At 38.3% G+C, this 21,279-nt stretch overlaps 1 protein-coding gene across 7 annotated transcripts in view; it reads right to left on the minus strand.

Moving 5' to 3' along the window:
• Positions 1-9,652, minus strand: part of LOC131458280 (RNA-binding protein Musashi homolog 2) — a 313,476-nt gene extending 303,824 nt beyond the window's left edge. For 4 of the 7 annotated variants that reach the window (XM_058627234.1, XM_058627232.1, XM_058627230.1 and 1 more), the window contains exons 1-4: positions 9,444-9,651; positions 8,950-8,990; positions 8,486-8,567; positions 5,748-5,832 (exon numbers count right to left, since the gene is read on the minus strand). In XM_058627234.1, the coding sequence (XP_058483217.1) occupies positions 5,748-5,832; positions 8,486-8,567; positions 8,950-8,990; positions 9,444-9,505 (270 nt within the window). In that variant the 5' untranslated portion in view covers positions 9,506-9,651. Of the gene's footprint in view, positions 1-5,747; positions 5,833-8,485; positions 8,568-8,949; positions 8,991-9,443 lie in introns of all 7 variants that reach the window. The other 3 variants (XM_058627237.1, XM_058627235.1, XM_058627233.1) reach the window with 1 other exon arrangement.
• Positions 9,653-21,279: the final 11,627 nt, after the last annotated feature.

Genomic DNA, 21,279 nt, shown 5'->3' on the forward strand with positions numbered 1-21,279 from the left:
TAAGACGTTTTTGCCAAAATGACACTCCATCCTGGAATCCTTCAGAGGAATCAGTATGAGAGTGAAACTGCATGAAAATGTACTATTTAGCTGAAATAATGTGTGCAGTGCAACATTACACACCGATTTAATTCAAAACTTCTGACTGATAAAATACATTCCCCCTGTACAGAAATACTCCTCATAACGTGTGAGTCAACTTGTTCACAGTCACAGCACCTTCAGCCACTGCATCAGTTCAAGGTGACGAGGGACAAAAACACTGCTGAGGATTTTATCAAACACTGCAAAGGCTGGTATCAAAGCAGCATGTGCGAGCTCATCCAGGACCAAATGAACATTTGCTGGACCGGTTTCATTTTCTTCATTATTGCTGTACAACTTCATAAGAGATATGATAGATCCCAAAGCAATGCAATCTTGATAGTATGAATGTTAAGATATACAACCATGCATCAGATACAGCCCAGTGACTAATGGTTAGGGAGACAACGCAGACAGCTTAGGTTTGTAATCTTCTCCTGCACGCTGACAAATAAACAGCCCATTTGCAGTGAGGAAATATCAATTTCTGAATCAACAGCATCTTAGCTACATCTCCTATACAGGCACTTCTATCTAATGAAAACCAATTGCAGAAGTTAATAATAAATAATAATAATAATATTGTATTTTTCCAGTTAAAACTAGCAATCAATCAATAAAGTGAATTTGACCTCGGCATTGATCCCATCGTTTTTACACAACAGTAGTGAACGCAAACAAACCAGGCGTAGAAACCAAGCAGTTATCTTTGCCCGGGGGAACAATGGGGGATTGGGTGCCTTGCTCAGGGGCAATCCAGCCCTTGACACATCCTGGGATTTAAACCAGCAACACTCCAGTTGCAAGTCAATTTCTTTTCGTCTTGTCCTTGGGCTGCCCCCAATAATGTAAAATAGGTCAATAAGAAACAATTGGAACAAACACAATTATGCCATTGTTCTAAAATTATTTAACTTATTAAAACTAATTAAAAGTACACTAATTAAAGACTTATTTACAACATGATCAGAAGAAGTTTGTTCCAGTGTTGAGCAAATATCAACAAAGACATCAAACAATCAGCTTCATTGTCGTCAATGAGAAAAATCCATTAGTTATCACTATCATTTCTGATCAGTATAATCAATATATTTCATGTTTAAGCGTGTGGACACAAAAAAGTCTGGCCATATGAAAAAGCAAATGAACCACACACGTTTACACTCCATGAAGGATAATCTTATTTCAAATCCAGATGCTGTAAAAATCATGAAATCCAAAATTATTATGTTAATGGTCATTAGAAAACTATTTATCCAGGGCAGCCTGGTGGCCTTCATGATTAAGACAGTGACCGTGTAATCACAACATTCCCTGTCTGGTCTCTCCTCCTCCTCCTCCTCCTCCTCCTCCTCATTTCCTGTCAGCTCTGCACTCTGAGCTCTTCTGAATAAAAACCCTCTTTCAAAACTTCTGGATTCTACCGAGAGGGAGAGAAATACCAGAGAGAGGTAATGATAAAAAAACCATGATAATGATAAAAAATAAAGTGTTTTACAACAGGCCTGGAGTGATTTATTTAGGATAGCACAAGTTTATAAAACTTTGTCATGTCAGTGCACTAAAAGGCCACACTTCAGACAATGATGATCAGATGTCAAGCCTTAAAATGTCAGCGTTCACATCTCAGACTGAGCTGCTGTCAAAGCTGAAGAATATGACATAAGTCTGTCAAATATGACCTATAGCCTGCAGTAAGTGAGATATACTAGGATTGTATTTTTTCGTATATAAAACAGTGGCCAATAGTCCAAAGAAAAAGGGTAATTCTACATATCATACATCTTGAGTATGACACATTGTATATGAGCTGCAGGCACGAGTATAAACTTAAATATATGAGCAAGAGATCAGAGAGTGTTCGCTTACTGGGGTGGGGGGTGGGGGGGGTAGTGATGACTTAATCAGCTGCAACATAGAAGTTTCAAACTGTGGTATGAGCAGGAGGTCGTTAAGTTAAAATGAAGTGAATATCTTAGCAGAATAATTAAAATTTAACTATAACTTTAATTTAACTATTTCCTGCTGCCATTATGCTAAGGATGCCTTTAGGCACTGAAAGGAAGACTGCTCCATTTATACTGCCTCAGTACCAGACTGGCTTGTTCAGTACGACGCGCAGGTGGAAGTGTATTTTTAATATGCACTCTTCTCTCTAGTGTGTACATATACTGTATATATGGATGCACCAGTACTGAGTACTGAGAACTATTACTTCAATTATTCTTGCCGATACTTAATAATACCATTACAGCAAAAAATATGTATACAGTCTGTTTTTGAAAACAAATGTTATTTGCCTCACTTCGACAAAATACGACTTTAAATAATATTGCCGCTAAACACTTAAAATGTTAAACAACTTAGAAGATGCCCTGGTTTGTAATGGAATGCCACATTTTTTGGTGAGTAGAAGTATAGGAACAAATAGACTTGAATTTGACTTAAATGAATACTTAATAGTTAGTGCCAAATCCCTTGCTCTGTGTCATGTTGGTTCTTCAGATGTTTTTTTTTATCAAACGACTTGTGTTGAATGAGCTACTTTTCTCCTCTTCTTCTTGACAGTCTAGCAGAGCACAGGTTACAGTCTGTTCTACTTTTGTCCTCATTGTTTATCTCAAAGTATTTCCAAACTGCTGACATTGCAACACACGCACAATTGCCGCACAACTGCTCAGCTCACTTGAAGATACGTAAAGTGGTATCGGGTTCAGCAGTACTGGAGTAGTTTTACGAATACAAATACAAGTACATGAAGGCAGCATTAGACCCAATACCCGATAAATATATATATATATATATATATATATACACACACACACACACAAACACACACACATGTGCTGTCAAGCTGTCAAAACGTTCAAAATGCCAAAGTGTGACATTTTCAGAGTGCTCTAGTTTCTGCATCAAAGTATTTTTGCATCATTATCCCTTCGAGCAGCTCTTAACCTGCTTCCATGTAAAACCCCTCTGCATACGTGTGCAAGATTTGCATTGTCATTACTCTTCCCTCGTCTTCTCTCTATATGCACTCCTTCAGAACAGAGGGGGCAGTGTACATTCTTATTACCACTATCCCTGTAGAGCACAACACAACATGTCTGAGACACTAAGGCATCAAGTTTGAGTGACAAATACTGCTACAAAGTTTGGGCCCTATATGAATTTAACACACACACACACACACATATATATGTACTTCCAAATTTTACAACTCAAAACCCCAAACTAAATCTTTCCCTGAATGCAGAATATACAGTTCAAATTCTGCTATAATACAAATTAATTAAATTAGTGTTGGAATTAAATATGTTTTACTATCATTTTATCAATTCCATGTAAATCTTTATCAATATATAATATTACTCTGGGTATTTCACAAACGTTTTCAAAATAATAAATATGATGATTATCAATGCAACAGCCGTATCACAATATGATGATCTAAAAATCTAAGACCATATCTTGTCTCATGTCATGATAAAGATATAATATCCATCAATGCCCAGCACAACATTATGATAATGTAATTATATTAATATGTCTTCCTTGAGATAATCATGAAAACAATAACGCTACCTCGGGGGCCAGTGCAGGGCCCCAGGAATTGTGAATTTATAATCGTGCTTTTGAAGAAAAAACTAATAACCTACAGCGAGTTTCAGTTGCATATCTGCATCCATTCCAACACACCTGACAACTTATATCACATGGTCATTCAGGTTTCGGTGTCAACAGGAAACAGATTCTCTCCTCTGCAGTTGCAGTTGCAGTTTTTAGAAAGGACGGCTAATGAGAAAAAAACAACTTCACGTGTCGCAAAACATGGTGAAATTGAATAAGTGTTAATGGAGCTTTTTATTCACAGCTGTCAGTCGTTATGGCCAACAACAACCAATCAGGAAGTAAATGTGGGTAACTGCGTCATTGTTTTTCAAAGGCCCCCACGTTTATAAAGAAAAATGGAGCCTGCTGGGTGCTACATTCATCTATCTATTATTGTTATTACAAGGGTTTTAGGAGTAGTATTTTCTTCTTTCTTCTTTTACTTTATAACTTTCCCTCTAGTGTTTGTTCATTTGCAAACTGGTGAGAAAGCAATTTCCTCCACTCCCTTTTTGTGTTTTTACATTTCTGTGTGTTTTCTACCTAGTGCGATTAAAATATTAATAATGGTTAACAACTCATAGTTGACCAGGATAAATTATGAACTCATTAGCCCCAATGGGGAAGTAAAGCAAGCATTCTGAGCTCCCTAATACAGACAATAGAAAAACAAGGAGTAGATAAGGTCCACTGCATGACAAAGGGCACATTTTGTCAGCTTTGTGCTAATCCCACTTAAATAAGAATTTTCATAGCTTATAATATCCTTTAAATAGTATCCACAATGTCCTATATTTGTCTTTTAAAATCGAGAAAAACAATCTGCTGATTTGCCTTTGGTCACGGTGGCACACACAGCATGTTCCCTCAACATGCACTACTCCATTTCCAGAATGACGCTGGCAACACGACCACCTGCAGTGCAGAAATCCCAGACAAATATAACTTCAGCTGAAGCCCGTCTAATCTATCATTACAGACATCTCTCAAGAAATGACTAGCATGCTCAATTATTCATCTACTGACAAATTTCAAAAGGCGGGTAAAATATAGTTCAAGGTTTCTCATAAATGAGCGTCTCGGTGTATGTGTTTGTGTGAATGAATTGCCTTTCATAGAAGCACCATTTAAGAATTAAACACACAGTTGCAATATAAAATGCACCGATATACTCCCCAGGGACTCTATTTTTAATCTGTGGAACCAGATTATTCTATATGAGAGTAGACGTTTAGAATAATGTTGTAAAAAAAAAAAAATATTCAGCGTTAGATTAGAAATATTTCTTGGGAGATAGCATATCAGCACGTCAGAGAAAATACAATATGTTAGGTACTTGGTCAAACAGTAGCAGTAGCAGCGGCAGCAGCAGCAGCAGCAGCAGCAGCAGCGGCAGCACTTCTGGACTGCGCGCCCTTCAGTGCAACATGAGATACGTGTGTGTGCATACACACAGTGCACATGTGGTTGCAGTAAAGAAGTGGGTGTGTCGACCCCATTCATCCGGAGAAGTGAAAGTGAACACATAATATTTATTCAGCCTGGAGTTGTGTTTTATTGCTGAGGCTTACAGTGTTGACGGGACCGTCATATTCTTTTAGTCCTTATTCATGACCTTGATCCAGAAAGCCTCCTAACCTGCTAAGAGGCCTTTCCCATGAGGCCTTGAGAGCCACAGAGTTACAATGTGACTGAAGAGCTTTGTCAGCAAAAACAGTGTGAACTAGGGCTGATTCATTGTGTATGAATCGATACCAATAATTTTGATGACTGATTAATGTTTGAGTGCGTAATAAAAACAAGTTCTATGATTTAATTGTGAATTTGTTCTGGTGTCTTTGTTCTTCAAAGACAGTAAAACAAATATGTTTGAGGTTTAGGAAACACTGATCCATCATTTTTCACCACTTTCTGAGACATTGTGGACCAGCCACCTTATAAATGACAGATTAATCAATAATGACACACAATCGTTAGCTGCAGCTCCACAGTGAGAACACAAAAACAATAAATTAACACTGCTTGAAGGTGCAAATAAAGTGTGAACTCACCGTCTTTGAGTCTAATTCGTGGTGTTGTTGGGCTAAGACTTTATCTACACTGGCAGCATCTGTAAACGTAACAAACCCGAATCCCCTGCAAAAGAAGGACACAAAGATAAAAACAACAGAATGTTATTATTAAAAATGCAGACAAATGTTGATTTAATATGGAAATATGGATGTAAATAGATGTTACTCTAAAGCTTTTACAAATTAAATTCATCTAAAAAAGATCAAACTCCATATTTGATAAGTATTTCTTTACTTTTTTCTTTCCCTTAATTCAATGGCAGTGTCTTTTCATTCTGATTTTGTTTTGTCTTGTTTTGCTTTGTGTATGTCCTCCTACGATGTCACATTACCTGTCTAATGTCCGGTGTTTATGTTAGTAATGTTTTACTTTGTTTATTCACAGCAAACTGGTAAATAAAAATGTTTAAATCATCACTGAGGAACATTGTGTTATTGCACATTGGCCATGTTATTCCTCTTTGACGTTATTGTTGAATTATTTTTGCAATTCACAGTGTTGGATGTTCTGAGTGTGTGTAACAGTATTGTATTTATATAACACTTTTTTAGTCTTGATGACCACTCAAAGCTGCTTTACACTACAGTTTTGCCATTCACCCATTCACACTCATTCACTCACATTTTAATACAGCCTATGTGCAGTGCATTTTCTATTGCTCATCTTTCTAGGCAATTTACACGCTGCCTGCACAGCCGCCAGGAACAACGTGGGGATAAGTGTCTTGCCCAAAGACACATCTGCATGTGGACAAGCGGAGCCAGGAATCAAACCGACAATGTTCCAGCTTAAAGACAGTGCCTACCACTGAGCTACTGTCGCACCGTGTGTGTAACTGAACTTGAAACTGAGGACAATCACACTCATCAGTATTTGCTCTGTTACAGTGTGTTAAAGAGACATTTCACTGGGGCTCAAGTGAAGAAAAGGGCACCAACTCATAATCACTAACCAAAAAATGACAGTGCAAGTAATCTTTCATTTACTTACAAATTTATTTCTTCAATAACCGTACACTTCTAAAGTTTTTGTTTTGTTAAATGACTGCAATTACGACTCAAATGGCATTTTAGCCATCATCACACACTTTTAATTGAAAATTGACCCTAAGAATGACTTAAAATTATGACTTTATTGGGAAATCACATTTTTATCTCTTGTTGTTTTAAAGTCTATTTTAATTTTAATGTTTATTTTAATGTTTTGCCCTTATCATCATTAATGTAATTTGAATGTCTTGCTTTTATTCTGTGAAATGTCTTAATATATTTCTATGCTTTTGCAAAGCCCTGTGTATGAATAGTGCTATACAAATAAACTTGCCTTGCCCCGCCTGAAAAAAAATATTCAAATGTTTAATTTTTTGTAATCCACAGTATTGGACGTCATGCGTGTGTGTGTGTGTGTCATATTTGAACTTGAAGCTGAAGACAATCGCTATCATCAGCATTTGCTCTGTTACAGTGTGTGAGATGACAACACTCCAGTGGCATGCACTGACATTTCTGGAGGTTGGGGCTCAAGTGAAAAAAGGGCAAAGACTCATAATCATTAACTAAAAACAAAATTGCAATGCCAAATTGTGTGTTTACTTACAAATGTATTTATTCATTTCAAACGCCAACATACAATCTTGCAGTTGTTTAACAGAACTACTCAACTACTCAAACAAAAATATTACACACTTTTGATTATTAATTTATTTAATCATATGGAACACATAAAATAAAACACAAAATATGGAAAATTCAAAATAAAAATGAATAAAAATGTCTTTCAAATGTGGTTCTTACATGGTCAGATGGCAAAAAGGTCACCACCTGGTATCTATATGTGCACATTCATTCAATAGCCATGTTCTTCTTATATGACCTTGTTATTATTGTTGGAATATTTATTTTTTGTAATGCACCGTGTTGGACGTCCTGTGTGTGTTATTGTGTGTGTGTGTGTTTATGTGTGTCACATTTGAACTTGAGACTAAGGACAGTCACTATAATCAGTATTTGTTGTGGTAGAGAAGTGTGTGAGAGAGACAACACTTCAGTGGCGTGGACAGACATTTTAGGGGGCTGGAGCTCAAGTTTGAAGAAATTATAACTGAAATTAAATATTTGCCATTATTCCACACTTTTATTTGAGAATTGATCCTATGGACAACTTGAAATAAAAAAATACAAAGCAGAAATGAATAAAACAGTCTTTCAAAAGTGGCCCTTACATAGCCAGATATGGCAAAAGGGCAGGAGCTTGAGCACAACCTGGAATCAATGGTCATCTTATTCTTATGACCTTGTTATTATTGTTAGAATATTTATTTTTTGTGCAATTCACAGCGTTGGACGTCCTGCGTGTGTTGCGCGTGTGTGTTATAGTGTGTGTCACATTTGAACTTGAGACTGAGGACAATCGCGATCATCAGCATTTGCCGTGTTACAGTGGGAGAGACGACAACACAGCACAGCACAGCACCAACAGTGTGGTGGTGCAGGCAGCAGTCACAAAGTCAATGTCAAATTGCATTCGGTCGCAGCTTTTTACAGCAGCGAGCATTTAAGCTTATCTGGCTTGCTGTGAAACCACACACACACACACACACACAGTGGATTAATACTCAACACGGACTAAGTGAGCGACATGGTGACATGGTGACATGCAGTGGGAAGGAGAAGAAGTAGGAAACAAAAGCCATAGATTGTTTGTTTGTTTTTTTTACCTTGAACGTTTTGTCGTGGGGTCTCTCATCACCATACATTCTCTTATTTCTCCGAATTTACTAAAATAGTCTCTAAGGCTGTCTGTGGAGAGAGAAGACAACAAACATGTCGGGTCATTTTTACACAAACATACGGACACATGGCTGTTGTCACAAAAATAAAAACACCCCCGCGATGCGCATAGGGGTCGAATAGAGGACTTGAGAGCAAAAATAACATGCGCACACACACACTCTCTCTCTCTCTCACACACACACACAGTATAGTCACATATCCCATACACTGACTGACTCCGCTACAGTGACATACACGGCAGCAGCAGCAGCAGCTCCACCACCGAGCTCCCCTCTCTCTCTCTCCCTCTCGCTCTCTCTCACTCACACACACACACACACACCGAACCACAGTCACGCAAAAACAAGGAAAACGCAGGACACGGTGTCAAAGAGGAGAACACGCTCACCTGGTGAGGTCTGCCAGCTGAGGCCACCGATAAACATTTTACTGTAGGAGGAAAACACAAGTGAAGTGAGTCCAGATGTCAGTTCGGCCATTTTGACGACTAACTACTTCTAAAAAGCGACCTTTAAAAGGATAGAGGAAGACTATATGGAAAACAACATTCGCGCTCAGTAATTATGGAGATAAAAAAGAAAGAGAGGGAGAGAGGGAGGGAGAGAGGTGGGGGTGGAGGAGGTGGAGGAGGAGGCGAGTCTCGCTACAAGAAAGCGGAGCTCTTTAAAAAAAAAAACTGCATGTAGAAACAAAACCCGTGCGGCGTTTAAGTACGTACTGAAGGAGAGAGAGAGAAAGAGGGGACAAACACAGCGCGACTGACACGGTCAAGTCCTCTCTCTCCCTCGCTCTCTCTCGCTCTCGCTGTTAAGGTGTTGTAACATTGGAAGAAGGAAGGGGAAAAGACGTACCTAAAGCATTCAAATGTGAAAAATGTCTTACCCCGGGTCATGTTGTGAGTCGTTTAGGCTTCCGGATGTGGCTTGACTCCCGTCTCCTTCCATATCTATTCCAAAAAGTCTAGGCTGGGACTACAGTAACAGTGACAGACACACACAGATACGGCAGGAGATATGCAAAGCCCCGCTATGAGAATATTACTGAGCCGGGAATGAAAGCGTCACACGTGGGATCAGTTCAGCCCCCTGCTCCCTCCCTCCTTCCCTCCTCCCTCCGTTCCTCCCTCTCTCTCTCTCTCAGCACGCTTGCTCTACCTTGGCCCACAGGGGGCGGAGCCTACCGCTGTCACCTAACCAATCCAATTGACGTCAACTCGGCCAATCTGCAAACCCAATCCCCCCATTTGTCATTTAATTAGTCAATAAGCCACTAGAGGTGAAAGTGGCTTATTTGCTCTTCTAAATCGTTGGACACACAATACGTAGGCAAGTTAAAAATAGAAAACTATAGAAAACAGCCCAGTAAATATTAATAAGTAGTTAGTTTAGTTAGGGTTTTATTTTGTTATACACTCAATAAGCAGTGCAAATGGGGCAGCTCCCTACAGTGGGCACATTAGTATTAGTATTATCATTATTATTATTATTATTATTATTATTGTTATTATTATTATTATTATCATTATTATTATTTCATGGACATGCATTGATTGACTCCCAGATGGCTAAATGTTTCAAATTGTATATGTGAATATATGTGTATATATATATATATATATATATATATATATATGTGTGTGTGTGTGTGTGTGTATATATATATATATATATATATATATATATGTGTGTGTGTGTGTGTATTTGTATGTGGCCCATGGGCCTTTGCCACTTTTTGTCAAATGATTTATTCACACACCACTAATATTTTTCAGCCCTGTATCCCGTCGATGTGAGCTCTCACATCAATTTCACTGAGAAACATTGGGGCTCTTTATTTTGTCAGATCGAGGTCACAATTTAAGCTTTTGTTTCCAGCTGGTACACAAGTAAGCAATCAGAACACAGATTGTTGATGATGTGACATTAAAAATATAAAAAAAATTTAAAAAAAATAGACAAGCCATTGCACAGTTGGGACTTGTTTTCTAAAGTCTGACATCACATCTGATCACTTGTGACAAGGATAGCAGTGTGTGATGGGGCAAGGCTTGGACCACATCATACCTGCTTGCAGGTCTAAAAAATATTATAGGTCATCAAGTGAGGTGACAGAGGGGGCTTTGTAAAATTGTCAGGGTGCAACATATTTCATGAAATAAATTAATTTAACCAAAGAATAGCATCAGAAAGGTAAAATAGTAATAGAGTACTGTTTTAAAATTAAAAACATTAATTGGAGTAAGCGCAGCACAGCACAACATATTTATGAATGACTTTCAGTCAAAGGCAGCAGGGGGAGTTTCAAACAGCTGTTTGTGATTCCCATCTTTCCTCTCTCCTTCACTCCATTTTTCAGTGCAACAGTGTGGTCAATTCTTTGTGTGTATTTCCCATCAAATAATGCTCTCAATAGTTTTCTATAGATGTGTAAAACGTAGACAGAGGGGGCAGCAAACACAGCTGAAGGGGCCAAACCAAACCCTGTCCCATGTCCTACTGCTGCCTGTCTCAGCAGCAGTGTTACTGACAGGCAAATAACAACATTCAGTAGAGTCTACATGATAAAATATCACAATATAAACCAGAAAATTGTTAGGATTTAGTGATCAAATAATGACAACCAGATATATGTGAATAAAAGTTATTCAGTTTATAAAAGAGCTTCTAGTAAGACCCAATTTTCCCCCATGGCTCACAAATATGGCTCACATTTAAAGAAGCAATTTTATTCAAATAAACATTGCAGGTGATGTACAGGGAAAAGGAAAATAGATACTAGGCTACCTGTGTAAGAAAACACTTACCGTGTCTTGGTAATAACAAGGCTGCAATTAAAAATCGATTACTAATCAATGACAAAATGTATTGCCGTTAATTTACCAGTTCAAAAATCAAGGTCTCAGATTTTTTTTTAGCTTCCTTCTTTGCTCAATATAACAAATACACCATAAAATGAGGCTTTTTTCAATATTTCTCACATTTTATGGACCAAACAACTAGTTAATCAAGAAAATAAGCCACAAGTTAGTTGATAATGATAAAAAAAAATACACACGCACAATAAATGAAAGGTGTATTCCCAGAAACACTGTACGTTTTTGTAGTTTAAAGAACATATTTTTATAGATAGTTTTGTAGATTCATTAAATAATCTAATGAACACTTTTAGCTTCAAATGTCCATATAATGCTAACCTGTATTCAACTGAAATAAAAGACGCGACAACGATGATGGACAAACACAGCTCCGATTACACAGAGAGTCAGGTTTTTAAAACATACAACAAGGCGCCGAGTCGACCAAAAGGTCCATGAGAGGTTTGACCTTTAAATGCTATAGTCGTTATGATAGTCAACCAAGAATGTTCCTGTGGGGATCAATATGGTATCCATACATATAGAGGGGTAATTATGGATTACTTCATTTAGATGACCTATAATGAGCTGCCAGCTCTGCCCTCTGTGCGGTGCACAATTTGTGGCAATAATCTGGCCTCGCCCCCTCGTGACCCCAGGGAGTAAAAAACGAGTAAGAAATGAATTAGAATGCACAATATGCAGAGGGAAAATGTGTTTGCATGTTGCATCAAAAGTCTACAGAAATAACATGTGTAAATGTTGTGAACAATATCAGTGTTTCTCCCACATTCATTCAACGCAGCTGCTAAAATTTCACACCACCATTAATATCAATGTGCCAAGAGTTATTATCACTCATAACTTGCACAAGTGGGCACCAAAAGCTGTAAATTAAGAAAGTATAAAATTAGAAATGTGCAATGATCATGAAGGCATTTAATTCAAAACTATTTTAACTTGAAGGAATATGGGCCACACTGTTGTGGTGGTCACTGGCCCAAAACAGGTTCTGAAAAAAATGGAATATTGAAAAATGCTGTCATTTTATCTTAGCTCATAAGATTTGAACCTTGTTTTTCTTTTAAACGCATTCAGGCAAATACTGTACATGAACAAATATTGAATAAAGTGCATGTGTATGTGTATATTCAAATATTCAGCAAGGCAAAAGTTAAAAGTTGCCAGAAAATTAGTATAAGTCAAATCTTATGTCTGTCTGTGCCGACTGTTCATGGCTCCACCACAGGGAATGTGTCATCTGTCCAAGTAGCATGTTTTTGGAACATTTTGAAATAAAAATTCCCTAATAACACATTTGACAGTTTAACAAGTGAAAGATTGTTATGAGGTGGGAGACACTGGAGCTGTCTGTATCCCTGAAACAAAGGTATAGAAGCAATCGGCGGCAATTCTTTTGTAGCACAGCAGTGTCAAAGAAAATGGAAATATGACACCTTGTGTGAAAGATTATTATTTCTTCCACCTCCTTTGCGTTCGTATTGTTCTGTCTCATGCCATTCGGTGCGACGCTTATGATTACATTACCGTTACATTTTCTCTAAGTTGTCAACTGTGTGGCCTACGATATATATAAATATACGTAAAATGTGAATGTGAGGAAATCACATCCTTCCAGGGCAGCTGCAGGGAGAGAGACGTGAGTGAGGTTATAAAGTGATGTGGAATATGAGCTGAGAGAAACAACTGTTTATAAAAGGCCATCACAAGCTGTGCAAGAAAAACACATCAAGTGCATTTTCTGTCTTATGCTCATATAAAATGAAGGTATATAGGTTTCACAGTGTGGCCTGTGTTTTTGATGGCCTGTCTATTCTCTGTTGTTATCAAATCAAACACGACAGCAGGAGATGTGATGATTTATGGCTGTGGTCAGCAACTGGCGGCTCATGGGCCAAAACTGACCCGCCAGCATTAGTGTCCGGCACGATAGAATTCAAAAATCAGAAAAATTAAATCAAATTTCAAATTGTTTGCATTTGAGTTTAAATACACAAGTAACATTCTGTGGCAAATTCAAGTTACATCTCTTAAATGTGCCACTTTTGTACAATAATGAACAATGTTTAGATTAAAAGGAAAAAGGTCAGTAGAAAAAAAGACAGGTTTTGAACAATGAAGACATCCCAGTAATCAATTGAAGAGAAAAACATTGGCTCAAGACCCACATTTAATCGCCGACCCCTGACTTCTCATCGACAGGTTGTGAGCCAGATTTGAACCTAAAACAGCCTGATGCAAAACCATACGCATTCACACGCCATATAAAAAGATTTGTTCGTCAAAATGCACCTCCGTTTTTGTTCAGCAAAAACCTTCAAGTATTTATGGCATAAGAGTTGTATAGGATTCGGGTCTCTAAGTCTCTTTTACACTGATTGAGGGAGAAACATGTATAGATTTTTAAATTGAGCGGTGCTCTCCTTTAATCAGAGCCGCCACTACTGCCTGATGAAAGTGCCTTAAATGTTTATCCCCCTTTAAGCAACTTTAGGTGCTCTGACAGCTATGCTTTTGGAGCAGCTGAGCAGAAAGTGCAAAGGGAGAAGGGCCGAAAAAAATGAAAAAATGTTCATATATATGTATGTATTTATATGTATATATATATGTATATATATATATATATATATATATAAATATATTTATGAATAGGAAGAAAATTCATAGCACAACAACTCAGTTTGGTGGCATTTATAAAGGCGACAGCTGTGAGACATTTTGATGAATGAGTGGATGAAGAATTTTCAAGGGAAAAGACAAATTTTACGTCCTACGTGTTTTAAACTCGCCTTTTTTCATTCATAATTCACTATTTACTCTAAGGTGAAAAGAAAATGCAAAGAGTCAGTCAGCGCTGAAAGATGAACGGCTTCTCAACCGAGAGGAAACTCAGCATGCAAGAGGCAGAGGGTGGGGAAAAAAAAACCAAGAAAAGCTTGTAACTAAGCGAACCTTCGCGTGACGACTGGTGGATTTGGGGATCGAGAGAGAGCGAGAAGTAAAAATTGATAGTGTGTGAAAGAGCTGAGGAGAAAAAGGAAAGTGAGAGAAGCAACAGATTCACTGACAGCGCTATGAGATGCCGCTTTGAGAAGAGGCATCCTGTTTCCTGTTGCAGTAATTATTTTACAGACTCAGAATCTTCACTTGACCTTGGAGAAATTGTTCTTGGATCACATAAAACCTCATTTGTTATTCATCACATATTTGGCGACATCACTCCTTCAATGCGATACCTTGTACACGTTTTACATGATGTCGTAATGTTTTCAGCATGCACTTCCACGCGACAGAATCCAATACATATTAATCCAACACTAAAAGACAGCTCGGACTAAATACCATCCATCACTACATGAATTTGTCATGGACATTAGTCAGGCACTCTTGAGATGTTTGAGATGTTGCTATTTCTAATCCATCAGATTTTGTAAATGATTTCTCATTGATCACCGTGGTTTTGAATGATCTCTGCTTTCCTCAGGAGGGGCCATTATACAGTGAAATTCAGAATCAGGGAGAAAGCTGTGCAGAAAGAAGGCTGTAAGATGTGAACAAATTGTCTCCCCCTAGTGTCCCCCCTCCCCCCTCATCTTTGCTCAGTTAAAGAACCTCTTAGACTGCAGGGAGGGGGCCGGATTGAAACATGCATAATTGACAGTCCTATTTCAGGAATTAGCCTGTCTACCTGCTCTGTCATCTTGCCTGCAAAGTCTTAACATACTATAAAAGTCCATTTCTGCCATATATAGTCTGAGTATTGACCAAAACTGATTTTTAATTAATAATGTTTAGCTAATATTGCTGTTGATTATGATATTTGAGGTTCACTGGAAACTTACACATTCGTTACCACACAGATCTGAAGACGGATCAGTGGGGTGGATGTTCTGGCGATGAGAGATTCCTCTCCCTCCATTATGATCTCACACATCACACATGACTCAATTAAGCTGTGTCAGAGGTCATGCAGTAGAATTTCAAGTCGAGAGGTGACTGTGCTATTCATTATTTAAAAAGGAAACATAACACTCCTCTGTAATAGAGAATTATGGCTGAAAAAAACATCCAAAATGACAGCCTCAAATGCCCAAGATCAACTCGAGGTCGAAAAGCCCAAAACATACTCCTAAAACTAATGAGATTTTAATCAATTGCATTCATTTCTGTTTTATCAGTGTAAATCCAAGAAGATGTATCTGCATTTGTGACCTCGCTGACCCACAGTTTCCTGTGGCGGCTTTTTAGACCAATCAGACTCCAACTCAAATGGATGATGACGACATCATTTACCTGCTCCATTGGGCTGAGAGATAAGCTCATGCCCCCGCTGCTCCTTGGAATTTTCCGGCTGATGTTTGTACGAAAAGAGAGAGAGAGAGAGAGAGAGAGAGAGGGAGAGAGAGATGGGTGTTACAGATGACAACGGGTGGCATTAAAGCACAGCGAGGAGCCTTCCTATCACCTGTACAGTCAGCGTTGGGGAGTAAGATGTACACGTTGAACTTTCACAGAGAGCTTTGTCAAGACAAAGCCCAGCCCTGTCTCTACATCTAGAAGAAGTGAATTTTGGGTTCTTTGAAAACATCATTTTTTTTAAAACACATATGTTGATTTGCATAATAATTTTTTTTAATTTTATTTTGGCTTCTCCCTCTCCCTCTATAGGGGGCGCCATAGCAAATCATGTGTTTTTTTCAGTCATACGCGTATTTGATTTTATTTGAGCGGGGATTGGGTACCTTTAACCCTCCACTTACAAGCCAAGTTCCCTATAGGCCATGGGCCATTTCAGAGATAAGTCCGTTTTTGAAATGTTTTCCCTCCCTGCGCTAGGAACCATTTTGAGATACTGACACTCGCTCAGTGAAAAAACTGATTTTGGCTGCTTAGCAAAAGACTCACCTGATAAAATCCACACACGCATGAGTCAACAATATCTTAAGAATATGGTCACTGCTTTATCTGGTTACCAGACAAACATTTCTGAGTGGAAACTGACATCGGTGTCACTATGTACACTGCTCACCCTACCACGCCAAAGTCCATAGAGAAAAATCCACACTTTCATCACAGTACACAGGAGGTGTTGGTCCACTTCTGTCCCCAACAACAAGTTCTGACTTCTGTATTTGAAATCGTTTGTTCAGATTTACTTACACCACTTGAAAATGTTGATTTTCTCAACAGACTTTGGTGTGAGAAAGTGAGTGTTCTAAATCTACAAATACAGAGCTGACTATGTGTTACCTCGACTACCTACTACTGTCTTTAAAATAGCCCTTTCCACAACACCTGTGCGCCATGTTCTGAGTATGCAGATTTAACATGAACATTTACAGTACACACTTGAGATTTCCATATCATCATCACATTGTTAAAAATACCCTCATGCAGGCACACAGCTGCAAGTGTTGTTGCTATCCAGACAAACCTATGGACTACTGTCTGCAGAAGTCTCTCACACACACATGCAGCCTTATTTACCACCGTTAAGTGTGTTAATATAGTGCATATGCTGTGCACTTTTTATTTCTTTAAATACAAATGGTAAGCAGGCCTCTCTGGACTCAGTGAAGTCATCATTCTTTGTTTCCTATAAGCCTCCTCCTCCCGCTCTCCTTTCCATTTTACTTCCGTTTTTCTTCCCTAACTGGCTGCCATCATATATTTTCTCAGTTGCCAACCACTTCCTATTCTGCAACCACTGACCTTAACACTGACCTTGCCGTGTCTGTGCCATTGAGATGAGAACGAGAGATAGCGTATCCTCAGCTTCCCCCCGCTATGCTGCAGGGCTGAATTTTGCCTGTCTCATCAGTCTTCTGGCTGCTGGAGTGTGCCTTGTTATTTCCTCCGCATTCCTACACATTTCACTTTCTCAGCTGATCAGAGCCCAGACTGGAAAACATTGCTCTTGGCTTAAAGAGATGGTGAGCCGTGCCATATAGACCCAAGCTGTCAATAAATGGACTGGTAAATGAACTGCACTTACATAGCGCTTCATCACTCTGGACTAAACAACACATTCACACGTCCATTCATCCCATTCATCCCATTCACACACACGCACAAACACACACACACACACACACACCTTGCTCAAGGACAATCCATGTGATGTTGAGAGATCCAAAGGTAGAATGCAAAACAGCAAGTATAGGTAAAGGAAAAATTGTCTTTTTACTGAGTTTACAGGCAATGGTCAGTGCATGGGACAACAATCGAATGAGTGTCCAGTTACTGACAGGCAGAAACAAAGTCTGGTGAAGGCAAGAGGAAATGGCAGGGACTTGGGATTTAAATTTTGACGATTCCTCTGACTCCATTTATCACGTCTGGTGCCAGGTGATTTTAATTTTTGATTCCACTCTCCAAATATTAGATCACAAAGTCGTCCTCTTTTAGCACTGACATGGATGTGTGACGTTTACATGTCAGATGCAACATTTCCTACCTGCAGGTTGTTGTGAAAAAAAATCCCTCAGATCATGAGGCAGAATCATAATTCAAATTTCTTTCATGGTTACCTGGTTTCCAGCACCTGCTATTCCATTCCTAGTAACGGTGAGAGGCAGCGATATACTGAAGGGGACACAGGTGATCACAGAATAGGGAACACAAAAAGATCAGACCAAAACAGAAATACAAAGCAAAGAAAAACACAAAATAAATCATAAACCTCATTAACACCAAACCCATGAAAGAACAACTGAACTAAAAGTCCAAATAAACAGAAACTCTGAGTCCTACAGAGACCAACAGAGTGGATGGGAGAAGCTGGGTATTGAACCAGCAACCTATCTCCTCAGCCACAGCCACTTCCAATACAGATCAGGTTTATCCGATAACCTTCATCTGCAGCATTTGATTGGACACCGGCCGATTCTTGGTGTCAAAGAATGTTGTGATGCAGGATCAGAGGAGGTCACCCTTGGCTGCCACTGTTTTAGCCACACAGTCTGCAATGATGCCCAGTGATAATGGCTGTCACATTAGGCAAGTTGGCTTCTATACGTTGCTGGTTATCAGCAATAATTGCCATGCTTTTACTGTACCATGAGTGCCATGAGAATTTTTCCATTTTCCTCTTTTCCTCTTAGTCTTTATATTTATTTATTTTTATTATTCATTATGTGTGAATATGAATTTCCAGGAGACCAACAATATTCAAAATTGGAAACAAACAACTACCAGCAATTGCACACACGGTTATGATGCATTTACTGTTTATATAATAGTCATATTAAGTTATCAAGTTCTTATGCAGATGATTTATATGTATGTATATATATGAATATATATATATATATAGATACGTATATGTATGAACGAACATGAAAATGTACACATATGATGTGCATGTTCATATATGGTAAAACATATAAATACAATACAATTAATACAATAAGCGATAGCATTTTAAACCTTCATCTTCATATAGGATAATTATAAGTGATACTAATATACCACTATATACGTATTACTGTATATAGTATATCACATTTGGTATAGGGAGATATACTCATCAGCCACTTTATTTCATGTGCTGTACTTTCAGAGATGGTAACAATCTGGTATTTGGGTTCATGTTGCCTTTTTGAAGCAGTGTGGTCATTCTTGTCTGACCTCTGGCATCAACAAGCTCACTGGATATTTCCTCTTTTTATTACGACTCTCTGGAAACCCTAGAGATGGTTGTGTGTGAAAATCCCAGTAGATCAGCAGTTCCTGAAAAAGTCAGACCAGCAACCTTTCCATGTTCAAAGTCACCTCAATGGTAATTCTGTTGCTCGGTCTGAACTTCAGCAGGTTGTCATGAACATGTCTATATGACTAAATGCATTGAGTTGCTGCCATGTGATTGGCTAATTAGATATTTGAGTTTAAACTGCAGTGCAGAACTTAAAATACATACAAAAGTCTTCAAACCCTTGTCAAACGAGTTCACTCAATCAACTCCACACGACTCTCAAAAAAAAAATGCAAAGACAAATGCTGAAAACACAAAGAAGTGCCCATGAAAAAGTATTCAGAAGTGAATTCTGCAGAGCAAAAAACCCAGTTGTTCAGCAGTTTGACAGGATAAATGCCTTTTGTCCCCGTCCGCCCGTGCTCTGCTGCTGTATACACACAAATGATCCCTCAGGCCTGATAGTATTGCTTGACGGAGCCTGTTTTCAGATGAAGGACAATTAAGAATCTGTTCACAAAGACCCAACAATAATAATAATAACAATAACACAAATCATCAACATTATGCACTGTAGGTGTACCTAATAAAGTGGTGAGTCATTGTAATTTCTCCACGCAAACTACATTTGTTCTTGAGGAAGTCTCTGCCAAGGGCATGATGTTTCCTGGTGATGAGCAATGTGTTGGATGAACATTCATTTTTGTCCCCTCACCACAAGAGGGCACATAGAGCACATGCAATTATAAAGAAGGGAAGTGTCATTTGTGTTTATGTGACTCGGTCTACTCATGTATTCATAGACACAGTCCAAAGTGACAACTCATCCGTGTTCCTTCATCGAGCGGGCAGTCTAAAATCAACCCCAGGTTCACATGCTACAGTGACCTGCTGACCTCTGTTAACTTCACAGAGAGATTGTGTGACTCTCACCTGCTTCCACAAGAAAAACAGTTGGAGTGCTGCTCTGTCTTCACATGTCTAAAAAAAAGAAAAGAAAAGAAAAGGGGAATATCGAACTAACAACAAGAATCTCTTTATTTCACTGGAAGTTTTATAAAAGAAGCTCTTCTCTTTTTTTTTAATTGTTAAAGATGTAAAAGGTAAAATAAAAAATATTTGTGCACACTCAAAAAGATTGACCTAATGCAATACACTATACATTGTAAATGAAGTCCAGGATTGCATAGGCTTTCACTGCAAATTTCATAATAAATTTCATATTTATCATTTCACAAGCATTAACTGTGATACATATAATACAATATGATTGTGATTTCCTGGTAAATGCCATAGGTGAGGCTAATACAGTAAAAGCTATTATGCAATTAAATACACTATTTATACAAAGAAATAGTAAAGGCACAGTATAACACACATACATAATGTGAATCTGCAGTGAAATTACAATATTTAAACAGTAAAATTCTGCCAAATCATGCTATAATGTTATGACATGAACAAGAACACGTGAAAGAAAAGATGTTGTATTATTGTTCATATTCTGAAAAATTACAACCACACACAAATTCTGCTCTGGTTATGAAAGAATATGCACACAACTGTAACGGTAACAAACAAAAAAAACATTTAGCAAGGAAAATATAATGTATGACACAATAACTGTGAAGATAACATATGGGATAAATGTAAAGTTACAGTCAACTGTTGTAAATCAGTAGTTTACTATAAAATAATGACGAAAAGTGAAAGTTCACTATCTAGTATGCAGTATTCTTTACACACGTTTACAGTAAAATACTGCATACTAGATGCACAGCGCTCCCCCCAACCCTCATGTGGAGGATCAAGCGGTAGAAGATGGATCTACAAAGTCTAGTAACAGTAGTTGGAAGAGATGTTTTAAACTAGTAACCAGTAATTCAGTAATTCACTGTGAATGTACTGTGTGTATGCTTTTAAAGGTTTTATGTGTGTATGTGCAATTGCTGGAACACAGTGAAGCTGGCGGGGGATTAAAAGTACAAGAACTCAAGGGCAGTGGGGTTACTTGCTACAAAGAAGTACACCAAGGGTGAGTGTGATGTGGCTGAAAGAAGGAAGGCAGCTCACTCTAAAATCCAGGCCAGGTCTGGAGATGAAGAGGGGGAGGCATGGCAGCAGTAAATGATGCTAGCTGTCTACACCTT

The sequence above is a fragment of the Solea solea genome, chromosome 4, assembly GCF_958295425.1.
Source record: "Solea solea chromosome 4, fSolSol10.1, whole genome shotgun sequence".
Taxonomy (NCBI): Eukaryota; Metazoa; Chordata; class Actinopteri; order Pleuronectiformes; family Soleidae; genus Solea; species Solea solea.